Source organism: Dendrobates tinctorius, unplaced genomic scaffold (assembly GCF_039654945.1).
Source record: "Dendrobates tinctorius isolate UK_male_01 unplaced genomic scaffold, ASM3965494v1 ptg000155l, whole genome shotgun sequence".
NCBI lineage: Eukaryota > Metazoa > Chordata > Amphibia > Anura > Dendrobatidae > Dendrobates > Dendrobates tinctorius.
Genome location: NW_027361822.1, coordinates 6,000,600 through 6,026,861, shown reverse-complemented (window position 1 = coordinate 6,026,861; position 26,262 = coordinate 6,000,600). Strand labels below are relative to the sequence as shown.

General features: G+C 43.5%; 1 protein-coding gene across 1 annotated transcript in view; it reads left to right on the top strand.

Moving 5' to 3' along the window:
• Positions 1 to 333: 333 nt before the first annotated feature.
• The window catches only part of LOC141051003 (uncharacterized), an 87,833-nt gene continuing 61,904 nt past the window's right edge, over positions 334 to 26,262 (top strand). The window contains exons 1-8 of the mRNA XM_073547782.1: positions 334 to 424; positions 3,578 to 3,782; positions 3,912 to 4,091; positions 4,175 to 4,298; positions 4,381 to 4,478; positions 5,967 to 6,057; positions 13,515 to 14,242; positions 23,790 to 23,803. Of these exons, the coding sequence (XP_073403883.1) occupies positions 3,690 to 3,782; positions 3,912 to 4,091; positions 4,175 to 4,298; positions 4,381 to 4,478; positions 5,967 to 6,057; positions 13,515 to 14,242; positions 23,790 to 23,803 (1,328 nt within the window). The 5' untranslated portion in view covers positions 334 to 424; positions 3,578 to 3,689. The remainder of the gene's footprint in view (positions 425 to 3,577; positions 3,783 to 3,911; positions 4,092 to 4,174; positions 4,299 to 4,380; positions 4,479 to 5,966; positions 6,058 to 13,514; positions 14,243 to 23,789; positions 23,804 to 26,262) is intronic.

Below are 26,262 nucleotides of genomic sequence, written 5' to 3'. Positions count from 1 at the left end.
ACACACGACTTTGTTACATGATTACATCCACACTGTAAACCCCTCCTGACCCCACACTGTACACCTCATACACGGCTTTACTCCGTACACCTTGTACACTCACGGCTCCGCTCCGTACACCTCGTACACACACGGCTCTGCTACATCCACCCTGTAAACCCCTCCTGACCCCACAAAGAAACTTCCCCTCATCCAGCACCATGACAACCAGCACAGCAAAATCCTGCATACACTGAGGCCCCTGATCATGTGACCCCTGACTCCTCCCCTCCTGTGACCTCATCCCAGGTCCTGTGCGCACAGAGCAGCCATATATGTGGTGTGCGGCTCTGCAGGTGGAGGTAGGTGCTGGAGATTCCCCATTATTGGGCACAGGGGGCAGTAACCCCTCCATTCCCGGAGATAGCGCCCCCTGCAGGTGGAGGTAGGTGCTGGAGATTCCCCATTACTGGGCTGCACAGGGGGCAGTAACACCCTCAGTGCTGTAGTTATATTCCAGAAAACAGAACTTTGAACAATGTTTATGTTGACGTCTCTGTATTTTAGCCGATTTCATGCGTTTCTGGGTCACACTCGTTTATAGCGCCATTGTCTAACAGGAAAATAGAACGGAAAGAGTCGCCGTGGTCAGAATGGCGTTGCGTCAAATCACAAAGATCCCAAAAACATCATGTATACAGTCTCTTGATTAATAATAGATGTAGCCTTTAAGGTCTGTGATAAACAAGTGTGGGACTCAGACCTGAGATCAGTTCTTCAGATCAATCATTATTATTATTGCTACTCATATTAAAAGCACCATTGATTTCATAGTGCTGGACATGAAGAGTTTCCTTACAAAGTACAAGTATAAATGAGAGTGACCACGCTAACAATAACACACTGGTACAGACAGGAGGGGGTCCGACCCCTGTGGGCTTACAGTCTACAGGATGATTGTGGAAGGAGACAGTATGTCGGGGGGTTGTGTCAGGTGAGGTGGTAGCGGGGTCATAGCAGGCTGTAAGCTTTCTTGAAGAGATGGGTTTTCAAGTTCTCGCTGAAAGTTCCGTCAGTGGTAGATAATCAGACGTGTTGGGGCACAGAATTCCAGAAGAAAGAACACTCGAGAGAAGTCTTGGAGACGATTGGGTGAGGAACGTATGAGTTTGGAGAAGTGAAGGAGGTCTTGAGAAAACCAGAGATAACGTATTGGAAAATATCAAGAAATTAGTTCTGAGATATACAGAGGAGACAGATTACAGACGGATTTTTAGGTCAATGTTAGTACAGTGGCTTGAGAAAGTATTCCCCTCTTGGCCTTTTACCTATTTTGTTACATTACCTGTGTTTTTAAGTATTTTTGTAATTCGATTTGTGTGTGATGCATCAGCACAAAATAGTATGGGTTGGAGAAGTGAAGTTAGAAATATATAGGAATAAATTAAATTTATGGGATCAAATACCTAAAAATGGGATTCTGTATATATATTCACCCCTTTTGCCATGAAGCCCCTAAAAAAAAAATCTGGTGCAAACAATTACCTTCATAAGTCAAATATTTAGTGAAAGGACGTCCGCCTGTGTGCAATCTAAGTGTCACATGGTCTGTCAGTACATACACACCTTTTCTGAAAGGCCACAGAGGCTGTAACACCATTAATAAGAAGCACCACTAACCAAACACCACCGTGAAGACCAAGGAGATCTCCAAACAAGTCATGGGCAAAGATGTTAAAGAAGTACAAGTCACAGGGTTGGGTTATAATAAAAAAAATTCCAATCTCTGATGATCCCCCAGAGCACCATCAAATCCATTATCCTCAAATGGAAAGAACATGGTACCACAACAAACCTGCCAAGAGAGGGCTGCCCACCAAAACTCTCAGTCCAGGCAAGGAGGGCATTAATCAGAGGGACAGCACAGAGACCAAAGATAACCCTGAAGGAGCTGCAGAGTTCCCAAGCAGAGACTGGAGTATCTGTCCATATGACCACAATTAGCCGTACACTCCATAGATGTGGCCTTTATGCAAGAAAAAAAGCCTTTACTTACACAAAAAATTGTAAGGTTCATTTTCAATTTGCCAAAAGACGTGTGAGATACCCCAGTGTATGGAGGAAGATGCTGTGGTCAGATGAGACCAAAATTAAACTCTTTGGCCACCAAGGTAAATGCTATATCTGGTGCCAAACTAACACAGCTCATCACCCCAAGAGCACCATCCCTCAAGTGAAAAATGGTGGTAGCAGCATCATACTGTGGGGATGTTTTTGGGCAGCAGGGACAGGGAAAATGGTCTGAGTCAAGGGGAAGATGCGTGGTGCAAAATACAGTGATATTCTTAAGCAAAACCTGTTTGTCTGTCAGTGATTTGAGACTGAGATGGAGGTTGACCGTCGAACAAGACAATGACCGAAAGCATATTTCTAAAGCAAGACTCAAGTGGTTTAAGGGTAAACGTATAAATGTTTTGGAGTGACCGAGCCAAAGCACAGACCTTAATCCAATTGAGAATCTGTGGTCAGACTGGAAGATTGCTGTTCACCAGAGGAAACAATCTAACTTGAAAGAACTGGGGCAGTTTTGCGGAATGGGCAAAAATCCCAGTGGCTTGCAGCTGAAATTGCCACAAAAGGAGACTCTACATAGTACTTTAAATGGTGAATAGTTATGCAAACTGAAGTTTTCCGTTATTTTGTCCTATCTGTGGTTTGCTTCATAATAAACAAGAAAACAAAATGATGTAAGTATTTTTTTACATGAACTGATACAAACCCTCAAAAAACCTGTGAAATTCAATTCCAGGTTGTGAGGTATCAAAACACAAAAAATGCCAAGTGGGTGAATACTTCCTCAAGCCACTTTATGTAATAAATCTCCGTATTTTACTATAAATAGATTGTGTATTATACCGGGGGCAGGACGGGGCCATGACTGGATGTAGTTATCATGTGAAACCGGTAACCGCTCCGGAGATTTCTTACATGGGATCTTTATGATGTTACATCGTCATCTTCTCCCCATTCAGGTCCCTACAATATCGGATCCTCTCAGTGGAGGTCTTCTATATAAGAGAATTTTCCTGATTGACCCTTCAATGATAGTGTTCTGCCCTCTGAATAGGGCAAATGTGTTTGTATTATGTGCTGGTTTAGTTATAGCACCATCTAGTGGTGGCTGAATTTATAGCTGTGTCTTGATAGCATTTACAGTCTGTGACTTTAACAGAAGCAATCCACTGTAGGATTGAACCAATGCATTGTGGGAATTAAGAAGTGTATTCTGGGATAAAGAAGACGCCACTTTATTCTGTGTATTTCATAAGGACACACGTGTTTATCTGTCCTCCTGTTAACTCCCTTACTTGAGTTCGTTATCCGGGTAAAGCATATCTGGTAAGATTAATATCTTTCTTGCAATGCAGTTTTGTTTAAGAGATGTTATTAACTGTATGGCAGCCAGAGCTTAGCAGATGTAATTAGACACCTGTGTGTTTCTATGTAAAGTTTGCATCACACTGACTACTTTCTGTAATTGTGTTAGCTGTGTGATCATCTGCCCAATACTTACGCATGTCGTTTGTATTCTTTATAGTTTTACCACATGTTCTTTACTCCTCACCAATAAACAAGTTAGACTACTGCTTACTTGGAAGAAAGAGCAGTGGTTTATTCTGTATGCTGGAGTGCACACCGTGTCAACGTGTATGAAGGCAGAACAGATAGATATTGAAAGGGACAAGATGGCGGAGAGGATATTACACCTCACACTAGAGATCCTCTTTCGACTTACTGGAGAGGTGAGAGATTCTGATGACGTCACATTACATCATTCTTATCTATGGGAATAACAGATGGACAGAACTGGAGAGGTGAGGACTCTGGAAATGTCTGTAGTGAGGTTTATTAATGTGTCTCTCCATAACCAGGATTACACAGTAGTGAAAAAGACCTCTAGTGAGCGCTGTCAGGCCCCTGTGTCTGAGGGATGGGGAAGACCTCTGAGCCCAATCACTGAGCCTCCACCTCACCCCCTGATACATGAGGACATCAATGACCAGAAGATCCTAGAACTCACCTACAAGATGATTGAGCTGCTGACTGGAGAGGTGACACTGCAGGGAATGCTGGGACATTATACTGTAACGCTATGAAGAGATTGAGGGGATGACTGTATCATTGTATATCTCAGGTTCCTTTAAGGTGTCAGGATGTCACTGTCTATTTCTCCATGGAGGAGTGGGAGTATTTAGAAGGACACAAAGAGCTATACAAAGACGCCATGATGGAGGTTCCCCAGCCCCTCACATCACCAGGTAATAGAGTGGACTAAATACACATGTCCTATATTTTCTATACATAAAGAATGAATTCAGTCCCTGTATGTGTTTCCTCCAGTTTTATCCAGCAAGAGGACAACACCAGAGAGATGTCCCCGTCCTCTTCTTCCACAGGACTGTAAACAAGAAGATCCCGATGTTCCTCAGGATCATCAGGTAGATGGAGAGAATGTATTATGAAATCTCCCATATGATGTGTAGAAGGCTGTGAAGATCTTGTGTTCAGTCTTTTTATCCACCAGTTTTGTACACTGAATGGCCAGTTTATTAAGGACACCGGCGCATTTCCATCAGGAGCTTTCTTCTATGACAATTAGACCTGTGATCTTCTAGTGCAATGTAAAATGAAGTGATCAGTTTGCATTGTGAATCCATATCAGAATGGTAAAACCAAGCGATCTGATTGACTTTGAATGAGACATAGTCATCGGTGCTGGATTAGCTAGGGCAAATATTTCATAAACTGTCAGCTTTGTTTGTTTTTTGTATGAAATAGTGTAGAGTATACTTAGAATGTTACGATCCAGGAATAACATCCAATGAAAAGGGATCTGTAGCTTTGAACAACTTGTCATTTTTTTTCTAAGGATCATGTGGTGCAGAGTCATTAAAATTTCATTTGAACACAGCCACGGTGTACAATTAATTAATCTAATTCATCATAATTTTTCAGACTGGATACAACTAGAGCTGTGTTAAAAAAATTAGATGCCCTCATATGGCACCAAGTCCAGTCATCTGTGACAGCTGAACCAAAGCAGTCTCCATTTTTGCAGCTGGCATTTTTAGAAGCTACTTGGGTTTCCTTGGCCCTGGGATATCATCACATTGCAGAATCTACTAAATGCCAGAGTTTCCCATGATGCAAACCGCCAAAGTAAAGACTGTCTTTTTCCAGCTGTCATCAAGTACAGGACTGAACACCAGACAAGCCAGCACAATTCTTTTTTCTCAACTCTTGATATAGCAGCAAAACACCAGACTTCAGTGGTAACACGCATATAGGAAGTCAGAACTTCACAAGAGCCATGAACTCATGTATACTTCCTGTCAGATGTCAACATTTCAGGCTGGTGATGGTGGTGTAATTGTGTGGAGAATGTTTTCTGGGAAAATCTTGGGTCCACTGATACCTGTGGATGGATGTTCGGACACCAGAGCTTACGTAAGCATTGTTGTCAACCAAATTCATCTTTTCATGGCAGCTGTATACTGTATGTACGTATATCACGAGGTTCTGCAAGAAGTGATCCTGGTTTCACGAGCCGACATTCCTGCTGAATGATTTCAATCAATAACAATAAATTGCTGAGGTTCTGATGGTCATGGAGGTCCAACCTGCTACTAGATTGGTGTCTGTAACTATTTGGCCATTCAGTGTATGTTTTATACTTAGTGGAGATGGCAGGATAAAGCTGATCATAGACATTAGATGTTGTCTGGATCTTCTCACAATTTTCTGGTTATGCAGACTGCTGGTTAATATTAGGAGCTGAAAGGTGAGATTTATACAGGAGACCTGTAGCTATATGATAACTACTGCTGTCATTTTTGGATCATTGTCAATTTATGAGATTTTTCAGTTCTTCAAAAGAATTTTACGCAACTTCTCCATCTCTGTAACTTTTACAATACTTGTTTCAGGGTAAAGATCTGACCCATATTAATACTGCAGGGACATACGGGAGGGATGATGAGTGGTGTAAAGAGGAGATTCCTACAGATAACAGCACAGGTGAGTAGTGACCTCTAAGTGCAGAGAAGTCACAGATTCTCCTCAGTCACTGGTTTGTAAAATTATGTGTTGAAATTTTTAGCGTTTGTTACACAGAGTTTTAATATTTATTAATGTATTGTTGATGGCAAAGTTTCACTGGCCACTACTGAAGTACCGATTTTTAGAATAAAAATACTGTGCCAATTTTCATACATTGTGTTTTGACCATTCAGAAATGTAGTTGCGGCATTCAATCACTGGCTACAGCAGAACTGTATTGGTCACAGCTGAGGCCAGTGATTGGCAGCAGAGGTCATGTTTGGCCAGAAGAGGAAAAACAATAGGTGGGTCATCTGTGCTGCTGATGGAGATCCGAAAGTATGGTCCTTGGTACAAAGTAAAACATGCAAAACAGAAGCCGCGGAGACACCATCACGTGTTTCTCAACGCAAGCAATGACCAGCCAGGTCTTTGCCCGGGAAGGAACAACCACGGGAAGGGCAGTCTCCAATGAAGGAAACCACCTATGCCAAAACATGGTATCCATCCACATACAGCTGTTTCGGGGTATTGCCCCTCATCAGTGTGGAGTAGGAAACTGGCTGGTAGGAGCAATGCCTAGTAAAAAGACTATGAAAAGGAGGATGAATGAACTCATGGAGATCAACATCCGACACTGCGGAGACACCATCACGTGTTTCTCAACGCAGTGATTCTAGAGCACTGCCCCCATCCCTTATGGGAAATATGTAAAACATGCAAAACAGAAGCCGCGGAGACACCATCACGTGTTTCTCAACACAAGCAATGACCAGCCAGGTCTTTGCCCGGGAAGGAACAACCACGGGAAGGGCAGTCTCCAATGAAGGAAACCACCTATGCCAAAACATGGTATGGTGTCTCCGCAGTGTCGGATGTTGATCTCCATGAGTTCATTCATCCTCCTTTTCTTGGTACAAAGTAGACTTGATACGGTTATATCAATGCTTTTCAAAGTGTTCAGAGTTCTTTATGGGGATTGAACCACATACAAAAGACTCCTCATCTTTTTTGGCCAGAAGAGTAAACACAGTACCTGGCAGGGTACTGGAGCAGCATAGCAAGAGGAGGGTGAAGGAATCTATAAAGGTAAGTATAATTTATTATTTTATCGCATGCTGGACTATCACTTTTCCAGACCTTGAGCTAAAATAGTTTAGATTAGGTAGCATCCAAAATCTTTTTGAACCTCAAAGTCAGGACTAGAAGATTCTGAGGTGACAGCAGGACTCGTAGGGAAACAATTTAGAATTAGCGTTATAAGGGGAGATAGATAAAATTATTGCGAATCTACAAACATGTTGGAAAGTGTGTTTCCCCTGATGTATCTCAAGTGGAGTCGGCCTTTTTCTCCAGGCTGAAATTGTTCAACTCCTTCAACTTTCATTTTGGATTGAGGTTAAAAGGAAAATAAATCAAACTTTATTTTCATTAATCCTCGGAACCCACTCAAAGATGTTGCTGCAAACTGTGCACCTCTAAAAGAGACGATGTGCAATGGTTATTTATGCAGACAAAATATTCACTTATTTAACTGAGGACAGGCTGGTGACTGTGGGAATACAAGGTAGAAGCAGAAAGTGAAACATTGAGAAAATCTAAGTTACTGTAGAGTACAGTGAGCTATCTAAATCTGGTAGTGATATGGGTCCATGAGGAATCAGGATCAGACAAAGGTAGTAACAGACCTGTACATTTTTTGTGAGAATGTTTTCTCAGTGCACAAGTAGAGCACAACACTGCAAAGTCCCTTGTAAATTGAGCTAAGGTTGGGTACCAGAAATTTTAAAGACTTTGCCCACTACTTTACCATTAATGGCCTATCATTAGGATAGGTCATCAAAGTATGATCGGTGGGGATGCGACACTCGGCACCCACGCCTATCAACTGTTCTCGGTGTCATAGGCGGTGACAACTGACCAGTTACTGAGCTGCATAGTGGAGCTCTGTCTACTCTACTCTATAGTGGCTGCAGCTGGGTACTGCACATCCACCCACTACTCAAATAAATAGGGAGTAGATGTGCAGTACCAATTTGTGTCCACTATACAGTAGATGGAGCTACGGCAGGGGCTGCGGTGTCAGAAGCAGCATCAGGGGAGCTCTGTCTGCCAGTCTCCCTCCTCGTCTGGCGGTGGATCCATGAGGACTGAATCCGGGGGGGCCGACCAGTCTCACATGGGACGCGCGGCATGGTGGATCGTGGAAGTGCAAGCTGTCTCAGGCCGGTGTCTCCAGGGTACTTCCAGGTTGCGGCCGGGCATGCGCATAAGCACAAGCCAGAAGTTCTTTGAACCAGAAGTGCTGGGAGCACTTCTGGAGGTCCGGAGAGGCAGCTCATGGTCGGAGATACAAAAACCGGCGGGGTCAGAACGTCGGTGTGCGGAAATGTCATACCCAGGACAACATGAGTTGCACCCACCAGCGGTGGAAACCCAGGCACACAGCGTCAGGAGCAGCAGTGGGCTCTCCAGGGAGGAGGGCTCCACAGATAAGAGTCGGTGAGGTGGTAGATCGGATCCACCCATTACTCGGGCTGTGTCTCCGCCTCCGGAACCAGTACCTTTTTTTGGCAAGCTTCACTGGGTGAGTGTGGAATTAACTTTACCTATTAATCTGATTCCCCTTCTTTCTGTATACCTCCCTTTCAGGCTAAGAAAACAAAGAAATCTAAGCATAAGGAATGTGCCTTGTGCAGGCAGCCCCTTCCTGACTCCTACCCTAATAGACTGTGCCAGGGTCGTATTAGCGAAACATTGCAGGGGGAGGCTGCGATTGCATCCACAAATATACTGATGCTAATAAGGGAAGAGCTCCATGCTTTAGGTCAATCTAGCGGACCGAGGAAGCATACTCATAGAAGGAGCGTAGCGCCTGTCTCTAGTTAGTGTCCAAATCTGATAGTGTCCAAATCAGGGCTTCAGATCTCTCGGATGTGTCATCATCATCAATTTCTTCAGATGAGAAGGGGCGCTCGTGTTTCCCTATTGCCAGTATTGACAACCTAGTAAAGTCAGTCAGGAACACCATGGGTCCTGGCCAAAGCGTGAGAGAGAAAGAAGGGGTTTCCTATTCAGTCTCTTCCATTCTACAGGAGAGCATATAAAAAGCGTTCGAGAGCCGAGACCGCTGGGACACAAAGGAGATCAAGCAAAGAGGTGCCTTGTTTAGGGGACCTTCTGCCAGGAAGGGTAATAAATTCCAAGAAGCAGCTTGAGTTAGAAATTTGAGTTTATTATCAAAAAAGGTCCTGATAGAGGTGCCAGAAGGTCAGGAGGGTAGAGGATTTTATTCCCCTTTATTCTTGATCTCTAAAAAAGATGGTTCGTTTAGAACTATTATTAATTTAAAGAAGTTAAATACGTTCTTTTGTAATCATACGTTTAAAATGGAATCAATTAGATCCACTATTAAACTTTTGTTTCCCAGATGTGTGATGGCTGGATTGAACCTAAAGGATGCATATTATCATCTCCCCATACATGCTGAATGCCAACACTATCTCAGTTTTGCAGTTATTTTGGCAGGGCGAAAACGCCATTCCCAGTTCACAGCAATGCCGTTTAGTCTTTCCATGGCTCCTCGAGTATTCACAAAAGTGATGTTAGAGGTGATGGCTTAAGTACGTCAGCGGGATACGCTGATTGTTCCTTATCTAGATGATAAGAGAACCTCTATCACCTTATCTGGTGATAGAGAAGTCTGCCTACCAATGTAGAGATCGCCTTGCTGACACAATTTCGTCCTTACAGGCGTTGGGATGGATTATCAACTTTGAAAAATCCACGCTGGTTCCGGAAACCCTTCAGTCTTTCCTAGGTCTACACCTAGATTCAGTAAGTCAGAGGTGTCTTCTCCCAGAGTCAAAAAAGTTGGTCATTCGATCGAAAGTCAGAACAGCAATGGAGAATCCTCGGATGTCCTTAAGAGAGGCTATGCCCCTCTTGGGATCCCTTACCTCCTGCATTCTGGCGGTCCAATGGGCCCAGTATCACACCCGATGTTTACAACGCGAGATCCTCCGAGAGAAGGAACGCCTGCAGGGCCCTCTGGAGGGTATAGTAACGTTGTCAAGTGAAGAAATTAAATTCACTGTCCTGGTGGTAGGAGGATGCTCATCTTTCCAGGGGAGTTCCATGGGTAGTAAAACCATCTAGAATAATTACCACTTATGCTAGTCCAGAGGGTTGGGGTGCCCACATGGGGGATAGCCTAGCTCAGGGACAGAGGGATATAGGGGAGATAGAGGACACTTCAAATTTGAAGAAATTGTAATCATGCGTTGCATTACTTTCTCCCACAGCTTCGAGGGTCTCATGTGAGGATCTTGTTGAACAATACCACGACAGTTGCATACTTAAATTGAAAAGGCGGAACGCGATCGGAAAGGCTGATGTCTAACGCAGTAGATATTTTCGAGCTAGCCGAGATCCATCTACTATCTCTGTCAACCCTTCATTTCAGTAAGGGAGAATATAAAGGCCAATTTTCTCAGTCGTCATATGTAACGTGTCAACACCCAGATATTCAGGAAAGTAGTAGACTTATGGGGGCTTCCACAAATAGACTTGTTTGCTACCAGGGAGAACAGGCAGGTTCCGAGATTTGCCTCCCTGAATACAGCAGATCATCCAGAGATGGTGGACTCCCTTCAATCCCCTTGACAGTTCAGTTTGGCGTACGCTTTCCCACCAATGATGTTGCTTCCACTTGTCATAAGGAAAATCAGAGAAAAGAAAGCAAGGGTGATCCTCATTGCACCCTTCTGGCCCAAGAGACCTTGGTTCTCTTGGCTCCGAGCCATGTCCATATGTGACCCCTGAATCCTCCCGACAGTTTCGGACCTGCTCTCTGAGGGCCCATACCTGCATCCTCAAGTGAAGGGCCTCCACTTGACGGCATGGAACTTGATAGGCTGCTGTTGAAATTAAGAGGGTTCTCTGATGACCTAATTAACACGCTCCTGCTGAGTAGAAAAGAATTCACAACAATGATATATAGCAAAGTGTAGAGACAAATTCTAGACTTCTATATGGGCGCCTTCTCCAGAAAGTTTTCAATTACAGCTATTCTAGAATTTCTTCGGAGAGGTTGGGAGTTGGGTCTGTCAGTTAATTCTCTAAAGGTCCAGGTATCTGCCTTAGGAGCCCTGTATGGCTATAATGTGGTGGGGGATAGATAGGTCTCCCGATTTATTACAGTGTGTGAGTGTAGTAACCCGGTTCACTTTTCTCGGTTTCCTCCCTGGGATCTGAATTTGGTCCTTGAGGCCTTAATAGGTCCTCCGTTTGAACCATTAGAGTCTATTCCCTTGAAATACATATCAGTGAAAACAGCTTTCTTGGTAGCATTAACTTCGGCTAGAAGGGTTAGTGAAATCCAGGCTCTTTCCATAGATCCTCCCTTCCTGTTAGTATTTCAGGATAGAATAGTACTAAAGCTGGACCCATCATACCTTCTTAAAGTGGTAGCGAGATTTCATAGGACATAAGAGATCTTTCTTCCCTCCTTTTTTGATAATCATTCTCTGAAGAAGAGAGGTGTCACACCTTAGATGTGAGGAGGGTGGTCCAGAGTTACATAGATAGAACTTGCTCCAGAGTAGGGCTCTATTTGTGTCCTTCCAGGGCCACAAGAAGGGGTGCGGAGTCACGAAGGGTACCTTGTCCCAATGGATCAGAGATGCAATCTTTCTGGCCTACTCGGCGAAAGGTGAAAATCCTCCGGATTGGATAAAGGCACATTCGGCAAGGGCAATGGCATTATCCTGGGCTGAGAGGGCGGACATTCCGATTGATCTCATATGTAAGGCTGCAACATGGTCTTCACCATCTACCTTTTACAACCACTATAGGCTGGATCTCTCATCCTCTTCTGACTTAGCTTTTGGGAGATTTGTCCTCAACACTGTGGTCCCTCCCAGGTGATAATTCTCTGAAAGTCTCTCAAGTGGGGGCTGTCGTGGCAAAGAGTAAAAAGCTGGATTACTTGCTGGTAATGCTCTTTTATAGAGTCCACGACAGCACCCACTCGCTTCCCTCCCTAAGTTAGTTATGAATAGATCACTTGGTGGTGGTTGTATATAGGTATAGGTTTATATATTTTTTGAGTATAGTTAGAATTTTCTTAAAAGTTGGTCTGATACCTTGGCAGTTCCTCTTGTGCTCTGTAATTCAACTGAGGAGGAGAGGGGGACAGCCCCTTTAATTCTGTAGGTTTTCTGTTCCTATGGTCAGATCCCCTCTCTCAAGTGGGTGAGAACAAGGGTGAATTCTCATGGCCACACAATAAGAGAAAAAAGAATGGATTTACCTGTGGCAAAACATTTTTGTATTCCCAGTCATAGCATGATGGACATTAAATTACTTGTATTAAAAAGTAACTTCAAGTATCAGAGAGACAGGAGGGTCTGGGAGTATAAATTTATGACAACCTTTGACACACTCAGTGCAGGTATGAATGTGTTGCATGGATTTATGTCTTTTTACATCAGTTAAGGAATTTGCTCTTCAGACCTTCTGGGGGCATCACAACACAGAACCAGACCCCAATCAGAGGGCAATAAAACTTTCACACTCCTTATCTATGAACTGTTCCAATATTTATGTTTATACCTCTCCCATAATGACAATCCTGCTTCACGTGACGTTTTATCTATTGCGTTATTTCTGTGTTGTTTTGTATATAAATGTGTGATTCTTCAGATGTTGTATTAGTCTAGCCTGATGAAGAGACCTGAGTAGTCTCGAAAGCTTGCAATTTGTTGCCTCTCTAAGGCTGGGTTTACATTTGCAGTTGTGTCCGCAGCGTTTCTGACGCATACATCCGCATGCGTTGTGTTTTCCTATCTTTAACGTTGTGAACGCAGGTACATGCGTTTGTGTGCGTTCAACCACGTTTTTTTACGCATGCGTCATTTCGTGGTGCGCGGCTAACGCAACATGTTGCCATTTTGGAGGCAGCAAATTGCCGCCTCTAAACGCATGCAGACGTTTGAGGAAGGAATGCGTCTAAATAACACATTACAGCCTATGGGAACGCAGGCGTATGCAAACACATGCGTACGCTTTGTGTTTGCATATGCAAAAATTTACATAAGACACGCCCATTGGGTGTGGCTTGTGGAAATTAAAAAATTGGCCGGGAAAATAGCACTTGCCAATCATCCGCAACCGCATGCATGCGTTTGCATGCGTTTTTGCATGCGTTTGCGGTTGTGGACGATATGCTGCATACTCAACCGCAAATGTGAACCTTACCTTAGTTGAAAATTATCCCTTCAGTTGTTTTTTATTTGTAATACTCAATTTTCCAGCCTTTTGTTAACCTTGCCCAAGCTTTTTGAGAAATATTTTTAGATTAAATATATAATCACATTTTAGAATAAATATATTTTCAAGTATTTGTCATTGAATAATAATGATTTTATTTTTAGCAGATGACTGCACCAGGAGCACAGAGGGTTATTTGATATTTTCAGATGTTGAAGCAGATGATCTTTGTATAACACCAAATACACATGAAGAGCATGCCATTATCCCAGATATGCCTGAACTGCCAGCATTTCACAACAAAGATCTATCATCTGATACTTTTCAAGAGGTTGTATCTACTGATTCATCACAGACTGTTAAGTTAAAAAAATATACTAGAAATGATGGTGAACATCAAAGAGTTCACACAAAAAAGAAGCCATTTTCCTGTTCAGAATGTGGGAAATGTTTTCATCAGAATTCACATCTTGTTAAACATGAGAGAATTCACACAGGGGAGAAGCCATTTTCATGTTTATTATGTGGGAAATGTTTTACAGAGAAATCAACTCTTGCTAGACATCAGAAAATTCACACAGGGGAGAAGCCATTTTCATGTCCAGTATGTGGAAAAAGTTGTTCTCTGAAATTTGATCTTGCTAAACATCAGAGAACTCACACAGGGGAGAAGCCATTTCCGTGTTCAGAATGCGGGAAATGTTTTACACACAAATCAACTCTTGTTAGACATCAGAGAATTCACACAGGGGAAAAACCATTTACATGTTCAGAATGTTGGAAATGTTTTACTGACAAATCAACTCTTGTTAAACATCAGCGGATTCACACTGGGGAGAAGCCATTCTCATGTTCAGAATGTTGGAAATGTTTTAGCCAGAAATCAGGTCTGGTTTCACATCTTAGAAATCACCATGGTCGTATTTGCCAGTAGGCACTGGAAGTACAATGCCTAGGGCAGCTGGTTGTTGATGCAGCACCATAAACAAGAAATTAATTTTGTTATTTGTCCTTCCTTTACCTTCCACTATACTGTACCAGCATCTCCTGGGTGAGGGGAGGATTGTCACCTTTCCATTTTCTCTTGGCATTGTGCACTCAGAAGCACATGTGTCATGCAGACTTGTGTACACCTGACTGCTGCTTCGCCAATCAGAGCTCAGTACTGAGGAACAGCCATAGACAGATGTCACTTCTCACCTCCAGCATTTCCTCCAGTGCCAGCACTATTTCTATGTGGGTGTGGAGTAAAGATACATATATTTACACAGTGGGGAAAATAAGTATTAGATACACTGCTGATTTTGCAAGTTGTCACACTTACAAAGAATGGAGATGTCTAATTTGTATTGTAGATACACTTCAAATGTGATAGACAGAATCTTAAAAAAAATCCAGAAACTCACATTGATTGTTGTTTACATTAATTAGCATTTTATTGCATGAAATAAGTATTTGATACAATAGAAAAACAGAACTTAATACTTGTAATTACAGAGGTCAGACATTTCCTGTAGTTCTAGACCAATTTTACACATACTGCAGTAGTAATTTCGGGCCACTCCTCCATACACATTTTTCAGGTTTCTGGGTTGTCGCTGGGCAACATTGAGTTTCAACTCCCTTCAAAGATTTTCTATTGGGTTGAAGTCTGGACACTACTACGCCACTCCAGGACTTAAAATACATCTTACGAAGCCACTCCTTAGTTGCCCTAGCTGTGTGTTTTGGGTCATTTTGATGCTAGAAGACCCAGCCACAACCCATCTTCATTGCTGTTACTGAAGGATGGAAGTTGTTGTCCAAAATATTGCGATACATGACCCCATCATCCTCCCTTCAGTATGATACATTCATCCTGTCCCCTATGTAGAAAAGCACCCCCAAAGTATGATGTTTCCCCCATGCTTCACTGTTGGGACAGGGTTATACTCATCGTTCTTCCTCCAACAGCAAGTGGAGTTGATACCAAAAAGTTCTATTTTGGTCTCATCTGATCACATGGCCTTCTCCCATGCCTCCTCTGGATCATCCAGATGGTCATTGGCGAACGTCAAACAGGCCTGACGTGCTGGTTGGGCAGGGGATCTTGCATGCCCTGCAGGATTTTAATCCATGATGGCATAGTTTGTTACGAATGGTAATGTTTGAGACTGTGGTCCCAGCACTCTTTAGGAAATTGACCAGGTCCTTCCGTGTAGTTCTCTCAAAATCATCCTTAAGCCCCTGTCACACATAGTGATCTCGCTAGCGATAGCTTCTGAGTCACAAGTTTTGTGACGCAACAGCGATCTTACCAGCGAGATCACTGTGTGTGACACTGACCAGCGACCGGCCCCCCTGCCAGTTATCGTTGATCGTCCTGGGATGGCCAGGACATTTTTTTGATCGCTGGTCTCCCGCTGGCCAGCACGCATCGCTGCGTGTGACAGGCGGGAGACCAGCGATCTGGCGCTGGTAACTAAGGTAAACACAGGGTTTCTAAGCGCGCAGCGCTTAGAAACCTGATGTGTACCTTAGCTGCCAGCGCGCTGGTGCAGGGAGCTGGTAACCAAGGTACACATCGGATTTCTAAGTGCCGCGCGCTGCTTAGAAAACCGATGTGTACCTTGGATACCAGCTCCCTGCACCAGCGCGCTGGTAACTAAGGTACACAGTGGGTAACTAAGCGACGTGCGTCGCTTGTTACCCACGTGTCGCTGGTGCTGATCGCTGGTGAAGCTGCCTGTTTGGCAGCTCACCAGCGATCATGTAGCGACACATCAGCGATCCTGACAAGGTAATATCGTTGTCGGGATCGCTGGTGCGTCGCTGTGTGTGCCGGGGCCCTTACCCTATGGAGGCGAGACCTTGCATGGAGTCCCAGACTGAGGAAGATTGACAGTCATCTTGTGTTTCTTCCATTTTCTTTTTTCTAAATCAGATCCTTTTTATTGATTATTTGATTTTATAAACAGTTACGTACAATATATATTATAGTACAAACACAATAAACTTAATAAAAGTTAAGTTTAACCCTTAAAGTTTACATAGTCCTATACCTGCCAAGGTAGTTCATGTCAAACAAAGTTATTAATTTTGTCCAAATGAAGATTTTCCCAAAGGATGATACCAAAATTTAGGATTGGTTGTATGTTCATTAACAACATGCTTAAGAACAGAAAATAATTGGCATCTATTTGTCCTCAACATAGAATATTTAAATAGCTTAAGTAGCCAAACAGTCTAGTACAGTTATTCTGAGTAGGTCCACAGATGCCACCCCAGGGGTGACTAGCCACCATTAACATATATTTATAAACTTTTTTATGAAGTTCCTTTTAATGTAAGTACCTCTCCCCAGGGATATGGTATTATTAATTTTAACTTTCAATTCCTCCAATGTTGTGGGATTATGCAATGTTAACAATTTCCTGGCCAGAAACAGTATTCTCAGAATGGCAGTAGTCACAGGGGATTTTAAATCTACCCCCACCCCCAGAAGGCCCAGTATGCACACCCTAGGATCAAGTTGTATGTGTATCCTGAATACACGTTTAATCAGGAAGGTCACCCCCACCCAGTATTAGGCTATATCAACACATTACCATAGCTTATTCATCAGATGGTCCCCATTCAGACCACATCTCAAACATGAGTTTTCAGTCCGAGACCCAATTTTAAACAAATATAGTAGATGTTTTATTTACCCTGTGCATAAACAAAATTTGGGACATTCTTTGGGACTCGGATAGAGATAGTATAGGTGTTGTTTCTAGTATTTCATTCCATTGTTCTTCAGATATTGGGCCAACATCCTCTTCCCACTTTGATCTGACCAACATGGGATGCTTATCTGGATATAAGGGTAATAATATCCTGTAAATGGAGGAAATAAGGTCCTTCGTATTAGATGCTGTAGCGTTTAATCTAAGCTATAGTAATTAGTGATATCTACCTTAGTAGTTTTAGGCTACTTTTTTAGTAGTCTTAAGGCCCCGTCACACACAGCGAGATCGCCGATTTTGTGACGCCACCGCGATCTCGCCAGCGATATCACTGTGTGTGACATGTATCAGCGACCGACCCCCCCCCTGCCGCGTATCGCTGATTGCGCTCGAATGTCCTGGGCCATTTTTTGATCGTTGGTCTCCCGCTGGCTAGCACACATCGCTGCGTGTGACAGCGAGAGATCAACGATCAGCGACGCTGGGAGCTGGTTTCCAAGGTAAACAGCGGGTAACTAAGATCTGCGCGGCTCTTGGTTACCTGCTGTTTACCTTGGAAACCAGCTTGCAGGGTTTCCTGGCTTTTTTATAGAATAGTATCTCTGTTGCGGTAGTGCCGAATGCGAATAATGACTGGAAGTGGGGGAGCACCTGGTTGGAGGGGTCTGCTGGGCACACTATGTGATCGTTCAATTACAAAAACTGACAACAGCGCCTCCTTTCCTATGGTGTTTTATAACCACTTTACAAGAAATCCCTCAGGATCCTTTCCTGCCACTTTTTCGGGGACTCCCACCAGCCTTATATTATTTCTGCGCATCCTGTTTTCTAAATCATCTGTTTTGTCCAACAGTAGGGAAATGTTCTGCACAGTTTTCGTAACATCGCTAATGATTTGAGGCATTTTATCCTCCATCCATCCAACCAACCCTCTTATCCAGCTCCTCCATGCTATAATTTACTGTATGGAGGTTTAGTACAGTGAATATCCTCCTTCATGCTACCCATTGGTTCACTAATCATTGCTAGAGTAGGGTTAGACAAGGAGACTGCTGCAAATACATCTCTCATAGTTGGTTCAGGGACATCATCCTGTGAGGGAGCACATTCACAGACTTGCTCCCTTTGGCCTGCAGGAGTGATCTTTCCTCAAGTGGTCTGAGTGTGCCATGTTCCCAGCTTGTGGCTCTTTTTTCCATCCCTAGTTGCTGCTCAGTGCTATTGTGAGCATTCCCCAAGCCTGATTGTGCCTCGATCTGCAGGGGAGTAACAGAGATTCTTGCAAAACGTTCTAGTCTTGCAGTCTTGGGCTGGAGTACCTATGTTGGCACCATTTTGGAGGATTCATCTTCCCTTGACTGGGTCTCCTCCCCACTTTCCTTCTGCGTGTCATGATTTATCTCCTCAGCAGGGTCCCTGGAGTACAGGCCGCAGTTAGGGGAGACACACTGGTCAGTTTTGGGCTGCAGGAGTCTAAAGCTAGATAACCGAGGATCTTTAAGGATGGAAAGCAGAAGCTGTGTAAAACACTTCTCCACATGCTGTCCAGGCCATGCCCGTTTCTTCCATAATAATTGTGCCAATAATTGTTGCCTTCTAATCAAGCTGCTTGCTTATTGTCCTGTTGCTCATACCAGCCTTGTGCAGGTCTACAGTTTTTGTCCCTGGTGTCCTTAGACAGATCTTTGGTCTTGGCCATTGTGGAAAGGTTGGAGTGTGATTGATTGCATGTGTGGACAGGTGTCTTTTATACAGGTAATGAGTTCAAACAGGTACAATTAATACCGGTAATGGGTGAAGAGTAAGAGGTCTTCTTAACCCCTTGATGACCGGAGCTTTTTTCAGTTTTGTATTTTCGTTTTTCGCTCCCCTTATTTGCAGAGCCATAACTCTTTTACTTTTCCGTCAATATGGTCATGTGAGGGCTTATTTTTGTGGGACAAGTTGTACTTTTGAACGACACCATTGGTTTTACCATGTAATGTACTCGAAAACGGGAAAAAAATTCCAAGTGCGGTGAAATTGCAAAAAAAAAAAAGTGCAATCCCACACTTGTGATTTGTTTGGCTTTTTGCTAGATTCACTAAATGCTAAAACTGACCTGCCATTATGATTCTCCAGGTCATTACGAGTTCTTAGACTCCAAACATGTCTAGGTTCTTTTTTTTATCTAAGTGGAGAAAAGAAAATCCAAAGTTTGCTAAAAAAAAAAAAATTGCGCCATTTTCCGATACCCGTAATGTCTCTATTTTTCGTGATCTTTGGTTGGGTGAGGGCTTATTTTTTGTGTGCTGAGCTGATGTTTTTAATGATACCATTTTTGTGCAGATGCGATCTTTTGATCACCCATTATTGCATTTTAATGTAATATGCGGCAACCAAAAAGATGTAATTCTAGCGTTTTGACTTTTTTTTTTATCGCAACACCGTTTAGCAATCAGGTTAATCCTCTTTTTTATTGATAGATCGGGCAATTCTGAACGCGGCAATACCAAATATGTCTGTTTGATTTTACTTTTATTGTTTTATTTTGAATGGGGTGAAAGGAGGGAGATTTGAACTTTAATTTTTTATTTTTTTTCATATTTTTAAATTTTTATTTATTTTTTTTACTTTTGCAATGCTTCAATAGCCTCCATGGGAGGCTAATAGCTGCCACAACTTGATCGGCTCGGCTACATAGAGGCGATGCTCAGATCGCCTCTATGTAGCTGAATTGCAGACTTGCTATGAGCGCCGACCACAGGGTGGCACTCACAGCAATCCGGCATCAACAACCATAGAGGTCTAAAGGAGACCTCTGGTTGTCATGCCGACGATTACGTGACGCAGGTCATAGGTGTGCGCATTTCCAGCTGGATGGCCGGAAGCGCTTGTTAAATGCCGCTGTCAGTTTGACAACGGCATTTAACTAGTTAATATCCGCGGGCGTATCGCCATTCCGCCCGCGGCTATTGCGGGCACATGTCAGCTGTTCAAAACAGCTGACATGTCCCGGCTTTGAGGTGGCTCACCGCTGGAGCCCACATCAAGGCGGGGGATACTGAAATCGGCGTACTATTGCGCCCGATGTCAGTAAGGGGTTAAAGAAAACTAACAGGTCTGTGAGAGCCAGAATTCTTGCTGGTTGGTAGGTGATCAAATACTTAATTAAATTGCATTTTATTGCATGAAACATGTAAAAATCATACAATGTGATTTTCTAAAAATTACAGACCTCTCCATTCTTTGTAGGTGGGAAAACTTGCAAAATCGGCAGTGTACCAAATACTCATTTAGCCCACTATGTATATAGATAGAGAGATTTGTTAGGGTTACAAACCTTCCAGGCACAGACCAATCCTCAAAATAAAGCAAAAAGATGAACGCAGCACACCATTTTTTAAAAAAATAGAAATGTGATTTAATAGACAATAGGGGCTCAGCGACGTTTCAACTCACATAAGAACGTTTTTCAAGGATTGTGCAAGTGAACAGACAATATGACAATAAAGTGCATAAGTGCTGTCCATAACCTCAAAAGTTATTTCATGATAAATGCAAATATTCAATTTCAAAGATACATCTATATAAAATGCATGACAGTGTATATCACATGATCAAAATACATATAAAGCGTAAATAAACATTAATTCATAATCCTGTGTCAGGTATACATAATTTGCAGCAAGATTCCCTACATAATGCATAATATAATAACATAGAGGAAATGCCTTTACCGCTCATTCGCGATTGGTGAGATGATGTCACGCATGCCATCTTTGATCTGGTTAATATCTCAGCCCATATTCTCAAAAGTGCTATACTCCGCCATGTTTTTGGAACCCTTATTGCTGGAGGCGATGTCAGACATGCGCACTTCAGGTCTCAAAGCGATATACATACATGCTGAAAAAAAATATAACCCCAACATGTTGGTCCACTCTTCTTCAATGGCTGTGCAAAGTTTTTGCATGGCCATTGAATGAAGATACACGCCACTCCGTGTCCCCAAGGTGACCAGATAGGATACCGATCCTTATAATAAGAAAGAAGTCTGGCATTCTTAGCCAAACAGATGGGAGAGTGTAATGCAGTGTCAGAGAGGGATGCAGTTTGGTCCAGATATATTTAACCCTTTTCCGACATTGCGCGTAATAGTACGCCCATGTCGGAATCCCTCCCTTTGATGTGGGCTCCGGTGCTGAGCCCACATCGTTCCTGTCACATGTCAGCTGTTTTGAACAGCTGACATGTGCCTCTAAGAGCTGTGGGTGGAATCGCGATCCACCCACGGCTGTTACCCGGTGGACGGCGCTCATAGCAAGTGAGCATTTCTGCTATATACAGGCGATCTGATCATCACATGTATGTAGCAAAGCCGATCAGACAACTCCAGCCATAAACATCAACATTAACAAACATAAACACTTGAAATAGATCAATCTGTTTGTAATGACTATATAATGAGTTACACTTTTATATTGAAGAACTGAAATAAATTAACTTTCTGATGATATTCTAATTTTGTGAGATGTACCTGTATGTATATATAGTGCCGAGACCAAAGAAAGGAAGGCCAATCCCTTGTTTGTACGAAGTACAAAAACCTAAAGAAAAACTGAGTCGAATTGTAAGATGTATGCATGCAACACATAGTTGAACATTCACACTGGCCGTTAAGCAGGCAAAACCTAAGATTTATTTAGTAAACACTGTTTTTATTTAAAAAAGAGTAAAAGTCATCCCACCACGTCAAGGCGTTCCCAAATTGTGGCGGTCCTATATTGTCTCTAATATTAAAACCTTATCATGTGTAAAAAAAAATTACCTCAATGTGTCACGACACAGCTGTCGGGTGTCCCGGGACCAAGGGCTTCTTTCTTGGCCCTAACACTAGGGGGTGCCCTAGCTAGCCCTGCTCCCCGGGATACTTCAGAAGGTGAAGATACCGGAGCCTCCGCCCTTGCCTTATCTCTTAAATTAGCCCTCCGTCTGTTCTCTTCCACCACCCAGGAAAGAGAGGGTGCTACTGTGCATCATAGTACACCAACCCGACAAACAGGGCAACACAGGCAAGGCTTAACTGAAAACTCCAGACACACAAAATATTCACTCACATATAACAGAGGAATCCACCGGGGTGTGCTGGAAGGCAAAAAAATCAAAATAGAGAAAAATAAGGAATTGCGAGTACAAATCAAACAACAGTTGCTAATAACTCCTCCAGCTCTCCTTCTCATATCAACTCCTTTCTGTTAGGCGTCCGGTTTCTGCGTCTGCTCTGCAGGAATCCAGACCCTTACATTCTGCAGTCTCTTGCTGTTTATCTACTGCAGAGGAGATTGCCTTGCAGCAAATCTCTCCAGGGGCTAAGTCCCTCTGTCCTCATACTGAGCATGCTCATCAGACGATTTCCCATTGGAGATCGAGAGTCATGTGCTCAGGTCCTGCTCCAGATCTCATTCGTCCATCTCGGAGATCTGGAAGCTTCCAGAAGGTCCCATCTGCTATTCCGCCATGTGCTAGTATAGTCTCTAGTTGCTACTGTGTGAATGATGATGGATGTATGATTCTGGTGAATGACTCATTTGAAACCCCTTCCCTCTGATATTACGTATGTGGACAGGGACTAAGCTTTGAGTCAGCGCGCCACTACTACATCATCCACAGTAGCTAGCGTCCGACATTGCGCTTGCGTACTAGCTTTGTCGTCTAGCGGCTGTGTCCTACGCCGCGCTGCAGTTGCAGCCTTCCTTGGCATTCGCAGATGCGATGTCGCACGCACGGTAGGTCTAGACGGACGCAGTTCCACTGTCTTTGGCTCTGCTCCTGTGACCAGATACCGTGTGTGCATTTACTCTGAGTACTGTGACTCCAACAGGCTCAGCCTTATTGTATTTGTCTTTGTTGGCACCTCTGTGACTTAACAGAGATTGCTTTGTGCACCTGGGTGACGTTTAACCCACGTGCGCATTTCCGCCATATTGCTTGCCTGCCACCACTTAGCAGCAGTCATATCATCTACTGCACGGTGGACCCCGAGCGGCGAACGCACTTTATTATTATTTTTATTTAGTGTGTTCCGCCGTTCCTAACACTTTCCCTCCGTTAGCCATGCAGCAATAAAGCTAGCTCTGAAGAGGATTAATAACAGAGCCCAGAATATAAAGCGAAAAGGAGTGGCTAACCGAGCATAGCTGAGCACAGGGATTTCCAACATGGCCGATTAACCCCTGTTCTGCCAGAAGAAATAAACACTTTTAATATGACGGAGAAGTACTTCTCCTCAGCGTCAGAGTAGGAGCAATCAGACGCTGTAGTCTTATGGCTTCACACTGTCAGGGTAACCCCGTGACAGTCCCCTCTGCTACGAGGGACTTCCGAACCTCAGGACCAGGCTTATCAGGGTGTGCCACATGAAAAGCCTGAACCAGTCTGGCCGCATGAACATCAGATGCTGGTACCCACATCCTTTCCTCAGGACCGTACCCCCTCCAATGTACCAGATACTTAAGCGACTAACGGACGAGAGTCCAAGATCTTCGGAAGCTGAATGACAATGACAGGAGATGGTGGTAGAGGCGATGGTACTGAAGATCCAAGGTATTTCTTGAGGAGAGAATGAGGAAAAACATTATGGATCCTAAAGGTAGATAATAAAGCAAGGCAGAATGTCGCGGGATTGACGATGGCTATGATCTTATAGGGACCGATAAACCTGGGACCCAGTTTCCAAGACGGAACCTTCAGGACAACCACACCAAGTCGCCAAAACACCAAAATTTCTCCAGTCAGCCACACTATTATATTTGAATCCCAGATACCTCAAATTATTTGTAACTCTCTCTGCCATATGGTAGAAATGGAAGATGAAAACCAAATTCGGCCAATGGTAAATAGGTAACCCAGTCCTCCTGATTTTCAAAAGCAAAACATCTGAAATACGTCTCTAGATTCTGGTTAACCTGTTCAGTCTGCCCATTAGACTGTGGGTGAAAAGTGGAAGAAAATGACTAATGGATCCCCAGACAGGTGAAAAATGCCCTCCAAAACTTGGAGACAAACTGCACACCCTGATCAGAAACTATTTCAGTCTGGATCCCATGTAATCTAATTATTTACCTGATGAAAACTTGCTCCAAGGATTTGGTGTTTGGTAATGCTGATAAAATGAGACATTTTACTGAATCTATCCACCACCACGAAAATTACAGTATTCCCCGTCGACACGGGTAGGTCTGTGATAAAATTGACTGACAAGTGAGTCCAAGGTCTGCTGGGGATCTCCAGTGGTTGGAGAGACACCAACGGACGAATATGAGAAGTCTTGGAATGCGCGCAGATAGTGCAGGCGGCTACATACTCCAGGACATCCTTATGAGCACCTGGCCACCAAAAACGGCTAGTTAGCAGATCCGCGGTGGCTTTATTACCAGGATGTCTGGCCAATACTGAATCGTGATGTTCACTGAGGACTCCAAGACAGAGATTGACTGGAACGAACAGTTAACCAGGTGGACAGGCAGCAGGGGTGTCCCCCTGAGCATCAGCTATTATTACTATTTATAGCACCATTAATTCCATGGTGATGTACATGAGAAGGGGTTACATATAAAGTTATAGATATCATTTACAGTAAACAAATTTACGATGACAGACTGGTACAGAGGGGAGAGGATAATGGGGAAGAGACAGAAGGTCGGGAGTGCAGCAGCTCGGGTGGTAGTGAGGCGGCAGAATGGTTATTGCAGGCTATAAGCTTTCCTGAAGAGATGGGTTTTCAGGTTCCGTCTTAAGGATCCGAGGGTGGTGGATAATCGGACGTGTTGAGGCGTGGAATTCCAGAGGATGGGGGGTATTCGGGAGAAATCTTGGAGGCGGTTGTGTGAGGAACGAATAAGTGTGGAGGAGAGTAGGAGGTCTTGGGAGGATAGAAGCTTACGTGAGGGAAGATATTGGGAGATTATTTCAGAGATATAGGGAGCGGACAGGTTGTGGATGGCTTTGTAGCTCAGTATTAGTAGTTTGAACTGAATTCCTTGGAGAATTGGGAGCCAGTGGAGGGATTTGAAAAGGGAGAAACGGGAGTAGTGAGGAGAGAAGTGGATTATACGGGCAACAGAGTTGAGGATAGACTGGAGTGGTGCAAGAGAGTTAGTGGGGAGGCCACAGAGGAGGATGTTGCAGTAATCAAGGTGGGAGATGATGAGGGCATGCAACTAACTCTCAACTAACTCTCTTTGCAGATCGGAGCATATAGACGCCATGACCACCCCTTTTTGAAGAATAGGTACTGGTTCACACTTATTTCCTCCCCCAGGAAAGCAATGGGATAAGGCAACTGCCTTGATGTTTTTGTTTTCCGGACTATAAGTGACAAAATAGTAAAACCTGGTAAAGAACAATGCCCATCTTGCCTGTCGAGGTGTTAGACATTTGGCCGATTCCAAGTATACCAGATTCTTATGATCCATGATTACCATCACTGCGTGAACCTCTCCCTCCAGAAAATAATGCCTCTCCTCAAAAACCCATTTGATTACAGTTTTTTCGAAAAGTAAACACATGGTTGCCATTTACCAGTAGACGCACCTTGAGATAATACAGCCCTGACTTCCTACCTCAGACTCAACGATCTCCACAGTGAAAGGCTGACAGACGTTAGGCAGAATAAAAATCGTCGCAGAAAGAAACACCTTTTCAACGTGTCTAATTCCTCCCTGGCAGGACTGGACCACTAGGAGAAGCCAGTCCCTTTCCTGGTCATATCTGTAAGCGGTTTGGCTACTACCGAAAAGTTTTTTATGAACTTGCGGTAGTAGTTGGCGAAACCTAAAAATGTTTGTAACGCCTTCAAATCCTCTGGATCCCAATCCACTACCACCAAGATTTTCGCCAGATCCTTGCGAAAACCGGTTGAAGACAACACATATCCTAGGAAAGGGATCTCCTCAACCGAGAACATACACTTCTCGGGTTTGACATATAATTTATTGTCTCGGAGTATATGTAAGACCTGCCTGACATTTACCTGGTGTGACTCAAGGTCAGGTAAATAAATTAGTATGTCATCGAGATAGATCACAACGTTTCTGCCTACAAAGTGACTAACGATGTAATTTATAAAGTATTGAAAGACGGTGGGCATGTTTGTCAACCCAAAAGGCATCACCTGATTCTCATAGTGTCCCTCAGACGTATTGTACGCAGTCTTCCACTCATC